Source organism: Lissotriton helveticus, chromosome 8, assembly GCF_964261635.1.
Source record: "Lissotriton helveticus chromosome 8, aLisHel1.1, whole genome shotgun sequence".
Taxonomy (NCBI): Eukaryota; Metazoa; Chordata; class Amphibia; order Caudata; family Salamandridae; genus Lissotriton; species Lissotriton helveticus.
Genome location: NC_136069.1, coordinates 350,026,391 through 350,046,819, shown reverse-complemented (window position 1 = coordinate 350,046,819; position 20,429 = coordinate 350,026,391). Strand labels below are relative to the sequence as shown.

The following is a 20,429-nucleotide window of genomic DNA, read 5'->3' as shown; positions in this document are numbered from 1 at the left end:
CCAACAAACAAGACATTGGTAAATGGACAGAGATGGGTTACCCTTCAATATTTTATTTTATTTATTTTATAACACTTGTAAGGCGCACAGCTACCCACAAAGGGTTTCCCGGCGCCGGATCAGCAAAACACAACACACATCTGGATAGAGAATACTAAATGCACTTATTTGTCGAACAGCCAGGTTTTTACACTTTTTCTGAAATTCATATAGCTTTCCTCCTTGCGTATATGAATGGGTAATGTGTTCCACAAGGTTGGGCCCAAATAGGAAAAAGATCTCCCGCCTATTCTAGCCCGTTTGAACCTCGGTACCGCAAAGTTCGCAGCATTGCATGAACGAAGACTGCGATTTGGGAGGTAGGGTTTAGCAAGGTCTTGAAGGTATTTGGGGGCAGTGCCAGCTTTGATTTTAAATAGGTAGGTCAGGGTTTTGAAACGAATCCGGTTTTCAACCCTGAGCCAATGGAGGTCCCTAAGATGTTTGGTGATCCTAGCGGATCTAGGGATTCTGCAAAGCAGTCTGGCAGCAGCGTTTTGCACCAGTTGCAGACGTCTTATTACTGCTTTGTTTGAGCCCAGGTACAAGATGTTACCGTAATCAAGCCGAGATGTCACTAAGGCATTGACCACGGTCTTCTGGGTAGTAGGTGGTAGCATCCAGACAATTTTGCGAAGCCATTTAAGAATGGTAAAACAAATGCCTGCCACTTTATTGGCTTGCTGAGTCATAGATAGATTGTCATCTATGATGACCCCAAGGTTTCTAACCTGAGAGGCTGGGGGTGGAAGATTACCTAATGACGATGGCCAATGGGGATCACTCCAGAGATCTTTACTATTGCCTAAGAGGAGGACCTCTGTTTTCTCCCCATTTAATTTAAGTTGATTAGCTGACATCCAACTAAATATTTCCTGCAGGCCTATTTTTAATGCAGATGGAGCAGACGAGTCAGATTTGGAAAGTGAAAACAGAATTTGAGAATCATCTGCATAAGTCATTAAAATAAGACCAAAATTTTCTGCAACATTGGCCAATGGTCGTAGGTGCAAATTAAAAAACAAAGGGCTCAGGATCGATCCCTGTGGCACACCATGAGGAGAGTGGAATACCTCAGAGCATGCCTCCGAAGAGGAGATCTGAAAGGTGCGGAGGGATAAGTATGAACTAATCCACTCTAGTGCTTTGCCTTCGACACCATTCTCCCCCAGCCTGTCAAGCAGTATGGAGTGAGAAATGGTGTCGAAGGCTGCACTTAGATCCAACAGGACCAATGCTACCGTTTGGCCATCATCCATGAGCTCCCTGATCTTTTCTGTGACCCCAAGCAGGGCCGTCTCGGTGGAATAACCATCCCTAAATCCAGATTGGGACGAATGAAGAAGCTCATTATTTTCCACATAAGTTGAAAGTGCCTTATGGATGTGCCTCTCTAAAATTTTTGAAAAGGCAGGCAGTAATGATATTGGACGATAATTGGCCAATATCATAGGGTCTGCAGCCGGCTTTTTAAGTAGAGGACTGACCATAGCATGTTTCCATAGAGCAGGAACTGTGGCCTGCTCAATGGAGGCGTTCAGTATCTCAGCTATGGAAATCATGGCAGAGTCCTCTAGTTTACTCATGATACTGATAGGAATAGGGTCACGTGGGGAACCTGATTTGATCGATTTTAATAATTCCTTCAGTGTATCCAGATTAATGGGAGGCCATGCTTCAAGATGACAATTTCCTCTGGGGCCTTGGGAGGTGTTATGTTGTTTGTGTATGATCGTGCTGTCCCTTTTGATATTAGAGACAATGTTGTCAATCTTATCGGTGAAAAAAGAAGCCAAGTCCTGGCACTGCTGGGTATTAAGAGGGGTAGGCTCCGCTCTAGCATTCTCACCAGCCAACTCTTTTACAGTATTGAAGAGAGTCTGGGATTTGTTTACTCCGCCCTCTGCTAAGGTGAACCGAAGGTGTACCACCTAGGGTGCGCTTAACATGCTAACATGCAGTTTGGAGGTCACAAGTTGGGGGGCCCCTCACATTGAGTGAAAAAAATGAAAAAAGCAGGAATTTCTAAGTTAAATGAAACACTGAGTTATAGGGCACCGTTGATAGTTATGGTTTTTGGAGTCCAAGTACACGCCCATCTATCTAATACATTTTCTTCTCAATAACCAGCATTTTTATTGTTCTGCAACTCTTCTAGAATAACACCTGATTACGTTTTTTCCCCATATTTTTCAGACTGGGAAGAGGAGCAAGTCAGCAGTCCAAACATTCTACGGCTTATATATCAGGGACGGTTTCTACATGGCAACGTAACATTAGGAGGTAAGGAAATCACATGCTCAGAATTGGGGTATTATTCATCTGCAGTTAAGAATCTATGAAAGAGATGTATGTTTTTATACGTGTATTTTTAGCTTGCTGAAGGTTTCTTTTTTTACGGTTGATTGGCATACTAACCTTTTCTGGAAACAGGGTTTATTCAGTCTTTTGAGGACTGTTTCACAATAAATGGCCTGCTAAAAAATATTCAGAAATCTACTTCGAAAGGTTCCTTTCTATGTTTTGAGGCGATTGCTGTAGGTTGAGGGGTGGATAAACTTCTGTAGGCGTACTCTTACTGGACAGCATTTAATCATGCACAGTGGCAGCCTGTGACCCTCAACATTGGAGGGGCGTAGACTCCGTCGAGAGCTTCGTGACAGGCACTGCAATAAATCACACGGCTTTAGGCTCAATGCAAAACCCCTCAAACATGACCTGTTAACAGATTTTTGTTTGTGCCGGAGCTCTGGAGTTAAAGCTGAAGGCAATGCCAGTTTCTCATAGTGCCTCTCAGTGGGCCAAAAAGGAAACCATAAAATAATATGAATTTTAAAAAAGTACTTTTTTTTTTTTATGTGGTTGATTTTTTTTTAAGTTTTATAAAGCCCAAACAAATACCCTAATGCGCCTTGGCACTAAGTAACAAGTTAACAGAAAGACTACATGTATTTTTAAATAAAAAGCCAGGTTTTTATAGACTTGCAAAAGCTCAGACACAAGGAAGCCGATTTTTATGTCTAAGGGAAGCAAGTTCCAGTTAAGAGCTGTGCAAACCATAGAACTCCTTCCTCCCCAAGAGGAAAGTTTGTCTGATTGCACCACCACATTTTTAGCTGTACTGAAATGAAGAGTCCTTTCAGGGACCAACCTTCTAAGTGTTTCTCTTTGAAAAACTGGATCTTATCCCTGAAGTGCTTTGTAGGTGATACAGAGAACCTTGAATATTATCTTCGTGTGAATAGGGAGCCTATCTAGATCGACCAAGCCTTGGTAGGCAGAATGGAATTTCTGGATTTTCATTAACATCTTGACTGCTGAGCTTTGAAGAATCTGAAGTTTTTTCAGGGGAGCTTTAGAGTACATTTACATTTAGTCCATTGCAATAGTCCATCCTGGACATTACAAGGGCCAAAACACTTGTTTTCAACAAATTATGAGGAAGAAACTGAGCTATTTTCCAAATCATCCGGAGCAAGAAGAAGGAAGTATAAATTACCTTATTTATATGATGCTTATAAGTTAGCTTATCGTCGATCAGAATTCCCAGATTATTCACATTTTTTACTGGCACTGGAAGTAAACCTAATTTGTCTCGCCACCATAAGGGGTTCCAGCAGAAAGTGTTGTTTCCAAGTAGAATAACCTCTGTTTTTGAGGAATTCAGCTTGAGATAATTATCGTCCATCCACAAGCCAACCTCCCTCATACAGTTACAGAACATCTCCTTCGGATCTGACCACCACAATTTGGGTGTCATCAGCGCATGATACTAGCGACAACCCAAAGGATATTACGAGAGCCACTAGCGGTGTTACATAAATGTTGAAGAGGGTTGGACTTACCAATAGCTCTGGGGAGCCCCACACAGTAAAGAAAAATATTTAGAGGTATATTCCCCCAGGGACACCATTTCGACTCTCTTAGTCAGAAAGGATCTGGATAAGGCTAAAGCCACACCATAAATATCCAAGCCTTTCAGCCGGTCAATCAGAAGATCATAGTTGACCGTGTCAAAATCTGCAGTTAAGTCGAGTAAGATAAGGTCAGCATTGCCCCCATTGTCAACTATGGCCATGATCGTCTCTGGCCACAGTAAGGGCCGATTCAGTAGAGTGCCCTTTGCAGAACCCACATTGGGAGTCATCCAGCAGAGATGATAGATGGGAATTTCATTTTTTTCTTAATCAGCTTAGCGGGAAGTTGTATTTTTTAAGCAACAGAAGAATTGATGCTGATTTCCAAACTTTCGAAAAAACGCCAGTCCTGAACACAGCATTGAAAATAGACATACGTTGAGAGGCCGCCAAGTCAGAAGTAAATTGCAAAAATTTGGGAGGGCACGTATAAATAGGGGAGCCTGAACTGGTGGTAATAACAAGCTGTATAACTTGATTCTCTGAGAGAGAATTAAACTCCGAGAGAAAAGCCTTATTATTGTCCCTAAGGAGAGCAAAAGTCCTAACACAAGGCATGAATGTATTAGTAGAAAATGTATTTAAAATAGTCTCTACTCTGTTAAGAAAAAACATGGAATTACCGAAATCCTGATTATGACCTTCCATGATCTTAACAGCAGGAGAGGAGAGTTTTGTGACGGCTTAAAAGGAGCTTTTGTGGTACAGCTAGTTGCTTCCATAGAACTAATGTAATATTCAGATGTTTCCATGAGAATTAGTTTTTTGTATTCTGCCAGAAAAGTTTTATATTTTTCTTTTTCAGAATTATAGTAATTTTTCCTCTAAGCATGCTCTTGTTTGCTGCAATCTTTATTGGCTACCAGAATCTTTTCTCCAAACCAAACCAAAAGGTTTGCTTCTTCTTGATATTTTCTGTTTGACAAGAGCCAGCTTGTCTGCAGCTGCAGTCAGTCTATTTAAATAACATGTTATCGACCTCATCCATCTCGATCGGCTGGGAGTTGACCAAAACCGAATTGAGTTCCTGCACATTTAACTGGTGCCAAGCCCGGCAAGAGGCTGGTATCCCTGAGACCTTCTCAGGGGCAGCTCGGTTTCCCAGCTAACCACACTATGATCTAACCATATTACTGGAAGTATTGCTGGATTAGAAATGGATATTCAGTTGAAAAAAATACCATCTAGGTAATGTCCTGCATGATGGATTGGCTACACCACATGTTGTTCTAAACCAAATCCAGACATTATATCAAGAAGTGTATCTGTGCCTGGGTCATTGCGATTCTCTAAGTGAACGTTGAAATCGCCCAACAGTGTAAAATCTGAAGTAATGAGGGAACATTCCAGAGGAAGGCCAATAGCATCAAGAATATGGGCTCTTGAACCTGGTGGTCTGTACAGCAGGAGTCCATTGAGCGACTGAGTTTTAGTAAGCTCAAAATTGGAGTGGATGTAAACACAGCAGAAAAGGCGTCACGATAAATAACTCCCAGCCCCCCTCCTTTTTTTATCCTCTCTGTCCTGCCTATGATAGTGTAACCAGGTGAGACTACTGCAATAATCTCCGGACCCGAAGCCAGGTCCGCCCAGGTTCCTGTCACAAAGATAATATCTAACTGATGTGTTTAAATTAACTCCGCAACTTCCAGAGGATGTTTGACTATAGACCCAGCATTTATCAAAGCTCATTTGATCTTAGGACCAGTATTGAGGAGAGAGTCCGTTAGACCTTGTCCAAAAAAAACAGAAGTCTACAAAACCCCTTGAGAATCTACATGAATACATTTGATCTTACAAACACAACAAGTATCGCCTAAGACATCAGAAACAGCAGGGCAAGATTTGGGGCAATTGGGATTCTTATCTAGCGGATTTAGCGCCAGCAGAGCCTCCCTCGAATAAATTGTCTGCTCCCGGTCCTCGATGATCAACCGACCAGGGGCGGACCCTGGGCCCGGTCCAGGCACAGGACCAGTAGCACCGGCACAGTCTATGCCTTCTTAAAGGGGCGTGCCAGGGGTGTGTCTAAAACCCAGCGCTACCACAGCGCTCACCGCAAAACAGTTGAGAGTAATTGAAAAACAAGTACAGCAACCCCCTACACAGGAAGTAGGCTCCCTGCACCCATGCAGTAGTGGTAACATAAAGCTATGGCCAATAAAATCTAGAGAAATCAAACACATAAAAATATATAAAACGGGCTAGCCTACTTTTACGATGGCATCAGAAGAAACTGGAGCCAGGCACCCTCACAAAGCTCGCTTCAGCGCATACAAGGAAATAAATAATGAATAGTGTGGTTTTCCACTGACCTTTCATGCTCGTTACAGTATGAGAGCGGCGTCAGATAGGTTGGAGCGGGCTGCCTTGATGCTCCATCAAGGCACTGGGGACCTGTCCCTGCTCTGCACCCAGCTGTCTAAGACAGTTGGGTGGAGAGGTTTAAAATGCACATCTGGCTGGCTATCGCAACACAGCGGAAAAAGTGACATGCACAGTTTAAACTGGGGCGGCTAGCAAGACTGCTCCCTGCCACCACTCAGCAGCTGTGGCCCCACCCAGGGCTGCCACTCGGCTCGACTGAATTGAAAAATAAAGTGGTAATGAGATCTCTACATTACCGTTTTAGTTCATGCTTGTTACACTGTGAATGGGGGCTGACACTCCTCTGCTTTTTAGGTCTCGTGACCTACAATGCGCGCAAGCGCATTGAGGGATCGAGAATTCAAGTGCTCGATCGTCTAGTGAAACCACTGCGGTTTCTTCACAGTGCATGTGAGGTCACGTGGCCACAAAAGTGGGTCACGTGACGACACAAGCACGCGCATCTCCCTAATCCGCCTGCCTCCCCTCGCATTCACGCCTCAGGCTCTCCCACCCCCATCCGGCTTCCCTCCGCGCACATAAAACATCTCGCGCGATGGCTGTAAAATGCTGGTCAGCATTACTACAGAGCTGCGGTCACAGGGCATTGTGCGCCTTGTTTCAAATTAGGATCTGTCAGACTTGTGTAAACTGAGGCAACGAGGTTCATCTGCACAGTGTCCTGGCAGACAGGGAGAACTCTGGAGGGCCAGTCCTCTCGGCGCGTGCAAGGTAAGAAGAGCTCCTTCACGGATTCACAACACTCGTGTCACCTTAGGCCACGTTGCTGAATTGGGGAAGGGTTTGCACGGAGTCTTTCCTGGGCTGGCGAGACACTTGTTTCCTGCTTGTAGCATTGCGTCTGTCTTTCATTTATACTTTTAAACGCTGGGCTTCCTTTCCTAACGCGCTCTTTTCACAGTTTTCACACCCACTCAAACGCGCTGTTGTTTCTACGGCGCATTTGTTTTACTTAAGTTGCTACAGGCCGGGGCACTCGATAAACGTGGAATGAAGTCCCAAAGTTACGTAACTAGATCAACAAAGGCAATGCTTGTTTTCTACGGAAGATGACTGCGTCTTTTTCCATTTACTTGCACTCTTTTTCATTTCGATTGGCACATAATGTGAAGGTGAGCCACAAAAACATCCCCTTTTAGGTACATTTGCATGCCTTTGTGAATCAGAACCAAAGCTTCCAACTCCCTATTAGTGAAAGTGCAAAGAAGGCAGAGTCCTTTCTATTTGTACTAACTGAATATGAACATTCCCTGACTGTTATTCCAATTTTAGATGTTTTGGAGCCAACTCACAAAGACTTATATAAGTTTATGTAAAAGAGCACTACAGAAATACTACTGTACAAACTCCAACATGTATGCTAATCAGTGGGTCCCCCTACGCTGCTGCACGATATCCCAGTGTAACCACAGATTTGAATCTGAGCATGGCGAACCCACATTTCATCCTGCTAAGACTTATCTTGTCATGTTTCTCCTGTGAACCCCTCAGTTCTGCTGTCCTTATAATATCACTAAGCGCCGACAAACGTCCTTTGTGCGTCTTGTGCTATTCAGTTTGTGGTGTGATCTGTGTAGATGGAAAGCACAATATAAACTCAAAACCAGTAACTATGGAATATTGTTATGTATTGTTTACATGTAGTTGCCATGACTGTTTGGTTGGTGTAATCTAAACGTTTCATAACGGAGTTTGTAGTTCATCATTTCCTATATACTGCATGCCCTAACATTATGCTATCAATAAAAGTTTAGTGGCGCCAGACATCGCTTTTTTGGTATTTTTTTTCCACTTGCTATATTAGGAATAACTTGCCATATGAGTTTGTGAGAGTGAAATTATACAACAAACTACTTTTTCCGAACTTCACGTTTAAGTTTGAGACTAAATTAGCCTTGTTTTCTTTCAATTTCAAACACATTTCCTTATTGTTTGTAAAATTTCGCAAAGTAAAAGCCCTCACATTTTCCTAGCACTCTTTAGTAGGAATCGTTCAACATAACAGCAAATTCCGAATCTGAAGATGAATGGGGCAATGGCAGACACTAAAGGCTAACAGGGTCATGCCATTCCATATCATGCCATACCATAAATATAGATGTAAACATCACAGCATACTGTGACCAACATAGGTTTTAGACTGAACAGCACCTTGTACCAGAACATATAGTTTAGAAGTTGTAATTTATTACGTCAGAACAGATAGTTTAGTAGGCTTAGCGTAGTGCAAAATAATATACAGTTTTAGAACTTGCAATTTTGCAATCGAACATAGAGGTTTAGACAGATCGTCATAGTGTATAAGAACATTCACACGTAGAAGGTGTGGCGCTGAGTACTAAAACATAAGACAACTAAAAGGAAACAAAGGTTGTTTGCTGGTGACGACCACCAGGGATTAGGAGGCAAAGCATAGTTACAAAACCTGAAGGTGTAGCACAGACAACATAAGACATAGGTTTACACTATTAATGTTTCCGTACTGTAAAAGATTGTATGTTTTTAAAAGGGACGCATATATTAATATGTAGTCAATAAACAATCCTTACACAATAGTGGACCCTACACTTAATTATCGCTGCAAGGAATATCGGCATCTGACTGTGATACCGCCTCTCCACAGTAAAAGAACATATCTGTAGGCAACAGGCGCAGTGTAGTGACCTGTGCTGCTACCTTTTAGTTGTGCCTTAATTGACATTATTTTGCCAAAGCCAATACGATCCTACTGCACTGCTCTTGCATTATCCCAACAGTTTAACCCTTCCGGACAAGATGGATGCCTGCCTATTTGAAGCAGTGCGTGTAACCCAAGGAGTGACATACCATGCATCAGTTCCTTCTAAAGAACAAGAGAAAAAACACAAATACTACATACACAGAAACTACTTAAAAGTCTTTGCTGATGATGCTAAAAAGCATAGCTGACATACTCCTTTATACCACCAGACTTTCCCCTTTGGAAGACATCTCTGTGCTCACCTTTTCCTTATCAAAAAATATCCTCGGTGGACATATGCTAACACTGGCCTTGTTGGATTGAGACTGACCTTTCACTCTATCATCTGTCTCACAGCGCATAGCCAATAGGTCTCGCATTTGGGACCTTATAAGTTTAGCCATGCATTTTTTACATTGCAAATAACAAATGCCTTTTATTTTTATTTTCGTTTCTAAAACATAAATAAAAGGTATTGTCATTTACAATGCCAATAGCTTAAACTCGCTTTAATGCGAGACCTATTGCATTGCAAATGCTTGTTGCTGAGGTGTTCATTTTACTAGTTACCCGAAACAAACTGTTTGAATTAAGGGGAGTATGCCAAGTTACTGAAGGAAGGGACTGCCCGAACGAGTTTCCTATATTTTTGCATTATATAATTTGGGCAAATGTTTTTTCCTCAACTTTTTCAATAAGACCAAAATTCTGGTGCACGTAGTCTGCATGCGTGAGCACAAGCTACGGAGGAGATTGAAGGCAGACTGATAAACGGAAAGATCAGCAGAGTACTGCATGCACTTACTAGTGCCTACTGTCAAGACATGCAGTAAATTCAGTCAGAATGTACGTAGTTTTTAGGTCTCGCCTGGCGTACTGCGCACATGCGCAGTCGAGCTCACGAGATTTTATGTTTTTAGGAGTACTTCACTAGCGAGGGTTAAGCCCCGCCCCTCTTCTCCATTGGCTGGCCTCCTAAACGGTGGCCAGCCATTGGAGAAGAGGTCCTAGTGACGTTCTCCTTTCTCGCTTAGCCCTGTCCTTTTCAGACTGGGTTCCTTGCCTTACGTTTGTGGTAAAAGGTTTCTGATCTTCTTTATGGGTCCAGATGGCCCCATAAAGATAAGGAACGATTTACCCCAGCAGGAAGTCGGGGCACCCAGTCTGAAAGGGACGGGGCTTTGAAGAATAATTTATTTTATTTCCTGCGCGTCTTCCCCATCTGCCCCATCCTTGGACGGTCATTGGTCTGTTCCCCCATCTGTCCCGAGGCCTGGCTGAATGGAGGCGCAGCTGGAGAGTAGGCTCCTCGTTTGAGCTGCTGCCGGCAAACACGGGACTGAGCCTCCTCCAGAGGCTGAGCCTGGACTCACTGTGACCCGAGGGACGCTGGTCTTGGACGCTGGCTGCCACGGCGTGCCGTCGATGTACTAGAACAGAAGAGGTACTGACCCCGTGCCTGTAGTTCACTGCTGCCTCATCGGAGTCCCCGCCCGGAGCCTCCTAACGGACCCGGAGCGTAGGGCTAGAGTCCTCCCCTCAACAGATGCTGCCATTCTTCTTTGTTCTAAGTTTAAAACTAGGAATAGTTTCGGCACACGAGTCAGGTGTAAATAGCACTGCAGCTTTCATCCCGTACAAGGGCCAACAATCCTGTTACTCTGGCAACCGTGAGCAGCTGCGAAGTTACTTCCTCCGTGGAAGCTCTGCCAGGGCTCGCGTGCTTTCTCTACTGCTCTGCACGGGGCGGCCATGTACGATCCAGACTGAAGAGAAGGCTGCGACGCAGGAGGGCTCGTGAGGGCGAGCACAGTGGATGGCCGTTGCCACGGAGTGCCAGAGCTGCGCCTCCGGTCGCCACGAGAAGAACCTGGGTTTGCTCACTACCAAGTTAGTCACCCTGTTGCAGGAAGCTAAGGACGGCGTGCTGGATCTTAAAGTGGTCAGGGCGACAATCGTATTCACTGGAGATGCGTCCTGCATGTGCAGGGGTCTAAGAGCGCTGCATTCCCCATTCGTATGTGTTTGGTGGTGGGTTGCAGACTTAAAGAGCCAAACTTGTTTTCTACTTGTGGCAAAGTTAGGAGAGAGTAGCAGAGAATGAGACACCTGGAAATTGAGGGTCCTCGTCTCGAGTCTGATTGAACATGTCGGTCTTTCGTTGATCTGAACCTTTGCTCTCTTTGCGAGGTGCCCTTACTTCTCAAGTAGGGGGAATGTTTTTAGGTCTCACGTTTGCGAGAGATTAAGCTATTGGCATTGTAAATGACAATGTCATTTATTTATCTGTTTTCAGAACCAACACATAAATAAAAATGTTGTCATTTACAATGCCAATAGCTCCAACTGTTGCAAAGGTGAGACCGTTGCATTGTAAATGCTTGTTGTTTGTGAAATGGAGCCGTTTGCAATGAAGCTGAACTTGTGTGAATGGTTACTGCTGGAGAAAGCTGCGGTAACGTTTGGACCCATTCTATCCCATTTGGCAATGGAAGCTCCCATTTTAGCATTCACACGCATAGGAAAGGAATGTGAGGGGTGCCTTACTCAGTGTTTTCACCTACGTCAGCATCAAACAGAAGAGTCCACCAATAGAAGTAGACGAGTTAGCCTGGCTCGAGCCTGGGTCTAGCCAAATGCCTGGCTCTGACTCAGCCCTCAAACAAGTGAAACTAGTGGTTAACTAGAAATATAGTCTGGCCAAGCTTGACAGGCACTGTCCCTTTTCCTGCCTTATGCAGTTTTTAAAAGACAAAAGCTGTTAGCCACTTTTCACCTTCAACTTATACATTGAATAAACTTCAACTTATACTTTAAATAAACGTCACTCAATTCAGTAAAAATATATTGCATTGAAACACAAAAGTTTAGGCTGCATTTTTTTAATTTGAAAGTTCCAATTTTTGCGTGACATTTGTTGAGTGATTTACATGCCAAATGTTTACTTCGTTTTTTTGATCCTAGAGTTTTCCCTGCCTCAAGCCCACAAGCAGAACAGACCCCAGCTGACAAAGCACCGGCCTGTTTATTGAAGTGGAAAGAACTGAATAGAGCGGCCGATGATAACCTCTTCTACCACCGCTTTTCCAAATGTTGCTGAGAGGAAAACTGCGGCGAAACAAGCCAGGGTTGCTTCAAAACCACCACACTGCACCTACCAATAAATATTTTTTATATGTACTTACCCCAGGCTTTGTTCTCCTCTGCTGTGTGTTTCTTCAGGAATGCAGTTAGGAGCTGGAGTCCTCCTTGAGCCTCAGCCAATACCCTTCTGTGAATCCGAACGCTTCTGTCATGTTGCTTATAATCTTAGCAGCATCAGAGCAGCTCCAGGATAGGTTGGAATGGGCTGCTTTGATGCTCCATCAGGCACTGGGAACCTGTGCCGGCTCTCTACCCAGCTGTCTAATACAGCCGGGTGGAGAGGTTTGAAATGCGCATGTCAGGCTGGCCGTTCCAAGACAGCCGGCCAGAGTGACATGCACAGTTTAAACTGGAGCAGCTAGCAACACTGCTCTCTGCTGCTAGTCTGCAGCTATGGCCCCGCCCAGCGCTACCACGCTGCTCGACTGAAACGAAAAGTAAAATGGTAATGAAATCTCTTTATCGACATTTAATTTTTCATGCTTGTTGCACTGTGAATGGAGGGGGGCGCGACGCTCCTTTGCCTTAAGGGAGGAACCACTGGTGCTCATGGATGCTTTTCAATAATGTAAGCAGAAATGTTCTTTATCACATTTAACCTTATCTCTTTAATTTTTTCCACTGAGGAATCACTTCACATCACTCCCATGTCATTTTGGAAGGTTATCTCCCATTTCCACTCTGGAAACAGTTACACCAGTCTTTTTACAAATGTCATACCAAGAAGGAAACCAAGAAGGCAAATGGTCTTCGACACGTGCATAGACATGAACTGTACTAATAAGCCTGTATCCAATACAGCTAGTACAGGTTCTAAAAGACTTTCTCTTTGCACTGGGACTTGTCGGATGTTATGCATCCTTCATTGCTGTCTTCGGTTTAGGGCTTCGTACACCGAAATCAATGTTTGTGCCGATTTTGGCTCCCAAAACCTTATTTGCAATGCAATACACATCTCCTATAGAAATATTTGCGTTGCCTAATAACTGAAATATCGAGAAAGTACCTGCCTCCTGATGAATGAGAGTTGTATGCTTATGGTTACGGTTACTAGAGGGTGTTAGTAATTGTGCATAGATTTGTGACTTCTAGAACCTATAACTTTCCGTGCACATTTTGAACCCTGCTCTGCTAAGCCCTTGCTAAATGAATGCAAACTAGACTTTGCAGTGGCATATCATTTTTTTGTGCCAAACTCATTCAAACAAATGCAGTAGCCAAAATTAACCTTGCTATAAAAGGTCATTGTATCCTACCCATTACAGTTTCATTTTATGTCTGATGAGCCAGTTCATAAATTTGGTAAACTAGTGCAGAACTTCTCACACGGCTTACCTCTTATTATTAAGCTTCTATCATAAATATTTACTTAAAAGCCTATGTTATTTATGCATTTATTTTTCCATGGGCCACAAAGCTTGGTCTGTTATATGACCCAGAGCCACATCGATGCCAGCCAGCATGGTGGCAATCCATGGTGGCCGGGGAGGGGGGTGCACTTTTGGTGCAAGATGGCTTTGAAAGTAAAGGTGTTCCTAAAGATAAGTGGTGCAGGACAACCTAGTCACTTCCTTTCTTTAACTCCAATTAACCTTTAAATAAAGGCTTGCCTGTATGTGGAACATCTGTTTAATGTTGGTGCTGAATCGAGTGATCAGCAGCTCAGTGCTTCTGTTGATCAGGGGCTGCATGTAAAGGTCAGGAGGGCCACATGTGGCCCCCGGACCGCAGCTTGAGTATTACTGATTTAGATTGTTCTCTTTTCACAATTTAAATGTTGATTGGTTGGTTGGATGCTTTCGTAGTCTTAGAAATCAGTGAAAAGAGCCTTTTCTTCTTTGTCTTTTCTCATCTCGTATGCTGCTATAAAATGTGCATCCACTCTGTTAGGTACAATGGCACATCCTGGAAGAAACTTTTGATAACAAATATTTTTTTCAGACCAACCGCATTTACTGCCAAGCTCCTGAGTAAATTAAGTTCTTTATCTCTGGTGATTCAGCTTTCTCCATCTCATCTCAAATTCATGGCTTGTTTGATTCTAACCACCCTCCGTTTCTAGCGCACAAATTATCTAATGGTTGTTAACTGCACCTCCCGCAGTCTTCCACCCTTTACCTTTCCCCAGTCCACCTGTTACAGACTCTGGAAAAATTCCCTGCTATGACACATTGGATTCATCCAGCCTGCAGCTTCACTAAATGCCTGTATGCTGAGAAGGAAGAACCTCTACTGGATTGGGGAAAGACCATACCGCATCACTGGAGGTGTTTTTTTACCGGGGGAGATTTGGAGATTCAGAGACGGACTTCAGAACCCAGCAGCCACTTGCCTATATCACCTGAGGCGCATTAGCCCTTCCCGCCAGCTGCTACTTAACGCCTCGCGGCACCCGCTACGCGGAACGCGGGTGGGCGTGCGCCGGGCGAAGCCCAGGCCAAGGGCGGGCCCGTTTGAGTCCGTTCGAGATCGGAGGATCTCTGACCGAACCAGTATCATAAGATCAGTGTGTAATCAGTAGATAGGTATATTGGTGTTATTTACCTTCACTTGGCGTTCCGACTCTTGGATCAGTTGCTGTGTTCCAACATATTGATGGCCACCAAAGGAGGAAAAGGGATGAGCTCTGTTACGGGTGGGTCAGTGGTGAGGACACTGGACCAGTTCCTAATTAGTGCAACATCGGTACTAGCCCACGAAATAGCTCTGACTGAACGGCGTTTATCGCTGGACCCCATTTTATCAAAACGTTCATCTTTGGGCGGGCTAATGCATGCAAGGTCACCCGAGCAACCCACAGACTCAGCCACTAGCTCTATCGCCGTGCAGGAGGCAGTCATGAGTCTTTGCAGGCCTCAGAGAGTCCAGCTAACACAGTTTCTGTCCTGAACCCCGCATTTAACATCTTGCCTGCTGTCCTGTCTTCCAAATAGTTTGTTTGTAGCACACCCCCTCGTCTTCTAACGAGGTCCGCTCACAGCTCCTCATTGCAAGCCACGGCTCGGTTGCCGGATTCTGCAATAAAGAGAAAGCGGGGCGAGGGCCCGCAGAGGCATAAAAACGCCAAAATGCATACATCCATTAGGACTGGTGAGATGGAATCCGCAGAAATGCCACCTATATTGGAGACTCGGCTGGTGGATGTCCATTTACCTATAACTGGAGAGGATTACTGGGTGAAAATGGGAGCCCTACTCGCCACATCCCTGCTACCACTTCTTGAGAGACTCTCTTCAATAGAGGAAAAACGTTTGCGTCTTGAATCATGTCCTGTACCCAACCATGCTAACAACAACTCGCCACGGGGTTTCACACTGTGTCACCTGTAGTAACATCAAATATAATGTGTAACCCCCCGCTCGTACTAATCCTCCCATTCCATTGCCCTCTAATACAATACTAGCCCCTTCGAGCAGGCACACTGATGTTGGTACCACAGGGAACCTTGTTAATGTAATGCATGGTGGGGGAGTACCTATTGTGAACACGAATCTAGTGATTCCTTCTCAGGGGGGTGGTTCAGAACCTGATTTGCTGAGAAAAGATAAACCTTATGAATCTCGCAGGCGCTCTCCTAGTCGTGGCATAATGAACTCTAGGTTGCCATGTGTTGACTTACCACCTGAATCTATCCCGTATGTTGTTGTATTGGCGGGTGTCCCTGGGTTGGAACAAGGCAAAGAGGAGTCGTATTCTGTCTTAAAAAATAAGTGTACCCATTGGTTAAATAATAACAGACCACTTCCACCGCAGGTACATGGTGAAATTGTATATGCCCGTAGAGTAAGCTGGGTGGGTCAAAAAAAGAAGTAGATCGAGGGTGATTGCATTTTGATTAACTTTCGAGACAGGCGGGTTGTTGACAACATATGCGATTGGTATCAGACACGGGTGGCCACTGGGATCCAGTCTTTCTCTTTAACTCATGTTTACCCTTCTTATTTCCCCTACCTTCCTTTAGAGAGTTAGGGGTATTCGATGGGACGGTAGGGAATTAAGAGCACAGGCTGGAAGTGCTAACAGAAGTCGCAACTATGATACTTTCCTACCACCAGTTCTCCCTCTAAGTAATAGATTCAGCATCCTGGATCAGGTAGATTGACTGACATTCAGTACCCAATTCTTTAATCCCAAGGGCCAACACTCACGTACACTGCGATTTGGTGAGGGAATTGTGACCCATGATCAGACATTGATTTTGAATAGGGAATTAACGAGAGAAGGAATTGTTAGGGGAACCATTGATGACAATGAGGAGGTTATAGATAATAGTCTGCCTAGTAAGGTGGGGAGTTTGCCCAATTTAATCGAGCGGGGAGAGCATACTCCTATACTTGAGGCCTCAGAAGCTGAATTACCTCAAGGACTAGTGGCTTTTGACTACCCTCCGTCGACAATCAACGATTTGGTACAAGTAGAGAATGATATAGGGACAGTTGCTAGCCACTCTGAGGCCACTGTTAAAACTACCGGTGGCCCTGAGGGGGAGATCTTGTTTGTGGCCCAAAGGATAGGGGTTCCTACTAAGGGTTCGCAGAGTACCACGGCAGTTTTATCATCAGGAATAAGGATGCTGGCCTGGAACATAGCTGGGTTAAATGCGAAAATGTACCACCCGGACTGGGTCGAATTCATAGATACCCATGAGATCTTACTCCAGGAGACCTGGGCCTTGAAATCTCTGCATAGAGTTGGGTATGCCACTTGGGTATGCCACCTATTGTAAAGCAGCTGTTCAGGGACCATGGGGCAGACCATCGGGGGTTGGGTATCTGGGTCGGTACACATCTTGGTTGTTCAGTGAAGCCGATAGCCACCCAATCCTCCGATATTTTATGTATCATTCTCACCCTTAAAAACTTCCCTGAGGTGGCCATTATTAATGTTTACTCTCGCCCTGTTAGATATGGGCTGACTTCGCAGATGTTAGATTGTTTGTCCACTTTTCTTTCGTCGCTGCCTAAGCAAGTTTTTCCGATCATTGGTGGGGATTTCAACTGCCTCTTTGAACCCCTAAATGGTTTACCCCACCCTATAACTAAGGATGAGGATTCAACGTGGGGGAATCCCAATGTGTAACCATTACCCGGTGAGGGGTTGGACCCCTTTAAGCCTGCAGCTGACCTCACTTACTCTCCGTTATTTACTGAGGGCATGTAATGGTCGACTGCTAGCGGATAACCCAGGGAATTACACGTTTGAAAGAAATGGCCAGACCTCCGCAATCGATTATATTTTGGTGAAGGTGGATATCTGGCGTAGGATTGTGAATTTCCAGGTACAGTCCCGCACTGAAAGCGATCATAATCCGCTGGTTGTCACCCTGGATTAGTGCCAACCGGTAGCAGGAGCGGTTGAGACTTTGCTGCCCCCTTCGAATCTAATTGCAATTGACGGAGACAGAAGAATCCGCTAGGGAACATTTTCACAATCACCTGAGGCAAGGTCTTACCTGTATAAATCCATCATACCTTTTTTGGTAAGGGCAAGTTCAATTACAGATAATTACGGTGTCACCGATTCTATAGAAGAGCTGGGGGATAACCACTTGGCTATGGTTGGAAACCTGGCAGAGCTTTTTTTTATAGCACCTCAATCCACAAAAGAAAGGAGCAAGGAGGCATTAACCCCTGATACAATAGGGCATGTAGAGAAGTAAAGAATGCCCTATTGTCTAAACTTTGAGAGGGCGACATTGTACAGATTAGGGGGGCAAGGGCATCTTTTAAGAAAATTATTTTAGATGCGAAATCTGAATGGGAAATTGATAGATGGCAGGCCTTCAAGAAAGCCCTAGATGATAGAGATCCAAGAGGGTTTTGGAATCTGGTGAAGACAGGAAAACCCTAGGGCAAGAATGCAATTGAGCCTAACCTTGGGGAGGAATATTGGCGATATCGATTTCCCTGATTTTAAATGCTATTAATTGATGCTTACTTTTAACTTTGTTTTTTTGTTTATTTATATTTTTTAATGGATTATGCCATATGCTGACAATTTCTAATATGGCCCTAAAAACTGTTATTAATTGTCACACTTGCCCATGCCTAAAGTACTCTACGGGTTAAAAACATGAGGGGGCAAGACCCTCTCTTTATTGCCACCTTCTTGTTACCCGGGGTGTATATATAATTAGTTTTACTATCTGCTCCTTTTTTAATTTACTTCATTTTTTATATGTTGTCTCAAGATGTTGTATTTACAATGCTGTATTATTGTGCTTTTATGGCAGCAATTGCAGAAATAAAGCCTCTTTGAATGAATGAAAGACAATGTGCATGCTTTTCACCAAATCTTCCTTGGTTCGTTCTAGAGTACATCTCCTCTTCAACATATGATCCATGTAACTATTCTTTGGTGCTGAACAATCTGGGAATAATGTTACTTCATCCATGCTCTCAACACAGCCATCCTTAGCTGAATTTGGCACAAAACAGTAACGCCTTGCTGTTCAGAGAATTTAGCAGCCTAGCTGAATTTGCTCCGTTGCCCTTACTTTCAGTAAATAGTAACTTAATAACTTAAAATCGGACCCACTCCATCTCACATGGGGAAATAACATAAAGAATCCTGTGATGGATGATGTGTGCTGTTCTTCGTGTTTTTAACTTGTGCTATCACTGCTTCAGAACTAAATTACTGATGCTGTATAGTTTACTGTATTGTAGCAGTTGGTATTTAATTTCCATCTGCAGTCAGCTAATTGTATTCAGAATATTGAAAAGCAGGAACAAAGTTTATGATGCGGTCTCCGGATGTCCATTGAAGTAACCGCCTTGCAGTATGCACGTTAATGCACATATCAGATGGGCCACTGTGTTGTAAAAGTAGCCGGAAGCCATGTTATAGGGATCTTACAAGTTACGGTAGAGCTCTAGACACTTGGCCACTGCACAGCCACTTGACTGCCATCATGCCTCATCATCGCTCCTAAAATGTATGCTAACAACCTGCTGTGTGTCTCTGTGTGTGTGTGTGTGTCTGTCAGTGTGTCAAGGAATGCCAGGCTCGAGGAGTTGGTTTCACCGAAGTTAATTTATGTAAAAAAGCGTGAACTGCCAGAAAGTTAAACATGCTCTCGGCATTGGGGTGGGTGGGAGCGGCTTCCTAAAAAAGTGACCTTGGGTAATGTAACTGGTGCTCGCGTAAAGCGCTTTAATACCTTGGTGTACAGTCTGCGCTCTATAAAAATTGCAAAAAAATTAAAATTAAAGCGGCCGGTCATGCTGCCATGGCATCTGCGCACAAACAACACTATGTTACGGGATGACACCGAGCACGGGACAGAGCGTTTAGAGTCCCACACAGTGCAAGCACATGGCTCATCTGGATGTTCGAATTAAGTGGTATTCTCTCAAAGTGATGATCTATGCACGGCATTGAACAACCACTCCTAAGATCCCGCGGGCTGTCAGGGGCTGTGCCGATGCACTGCAGCAGGCAAGAAGAGTCACTTAACCAACAGACAAAACACCTCTCTTTGGCATGTCTGGACTGGCGTGCCTCGCTCACTTTCATGCGATCAGCACCCTGGTGCATTAAAGGCTCAAACACGTAAATAAAGGGGCATGTTTGTTTTCATGTACAGTATTTAAATGACTTGGGCACAGGGTCCACACGTTTGCTTAAGGGATGTTTACGCCACCGTTTTAAGTAGGCACACAGATTTCCCGTTTCCTTTCGTGTTTCCTTTAAAAATAATTCCTTTATATTTCTGCTAAGTTGGATTGATTTGTAGTTCTCTTGTACGTATGGATACATTAACCCGCCCTTGCCTACTTTGGGGACAAAGTTATGTCTGTCCTGATTCGCGGTCGCGTACAAAGGTTTCGCTTATAAACCGAGGCAGATATTTGTATTAAGTATGTGTGCGTATCCCAATGTAAAACAATAAAATAGAAACCCTTATCTGGGACTCCTCAATTGCATGTCTTCTTTTTTCCTGATTGAACAGTGGGCATTTCCGGGTTCATGGTCATCTCGGCGAAATTAAGACATTAGCAGCAACTCCAGCCGCATTTCCTGCTTTTATTTCAAAGTTGTGAGCTGCTGTGAGATCTTAGGTGAGGTTGCGAGATAATTATATATATAAACGTAATAAATTACCACTAAAATTGAAATGTTTCCTGGGAAGCAGCCGGACGGGGAGGTGCTGCTGGCCGATGAGGGAGCATTTGGCAGGCGGAATGCGTGCAGGAGAGCAGGCTTGCCGGAAGTGCCCC

The 20,429-nt window shown here is 44.1% G+C and overlaps 1 protein-coding gene across 1 annotated transcript in view; it reads left to right on the top strand.

Moving 5' to 3' along the window:
- Positions 1-20,429, top strand: part of UBL3 (ubiquitin like 3) — a 310,133-nt gene that overhangs the window by 270,256 nt on the left and 19,448 nt on the right. Inside the window, exon 3 of the mRNA XM_078657134.1 lies at positions 2,236-2,322. Coding sequence (XP_078513260.1) covers positions 2,236-2,322 — 87 coding nt within the window. The remainder of the gene's footprint in view (positions 1-2,235; positions 2,323-20,429) is intronic.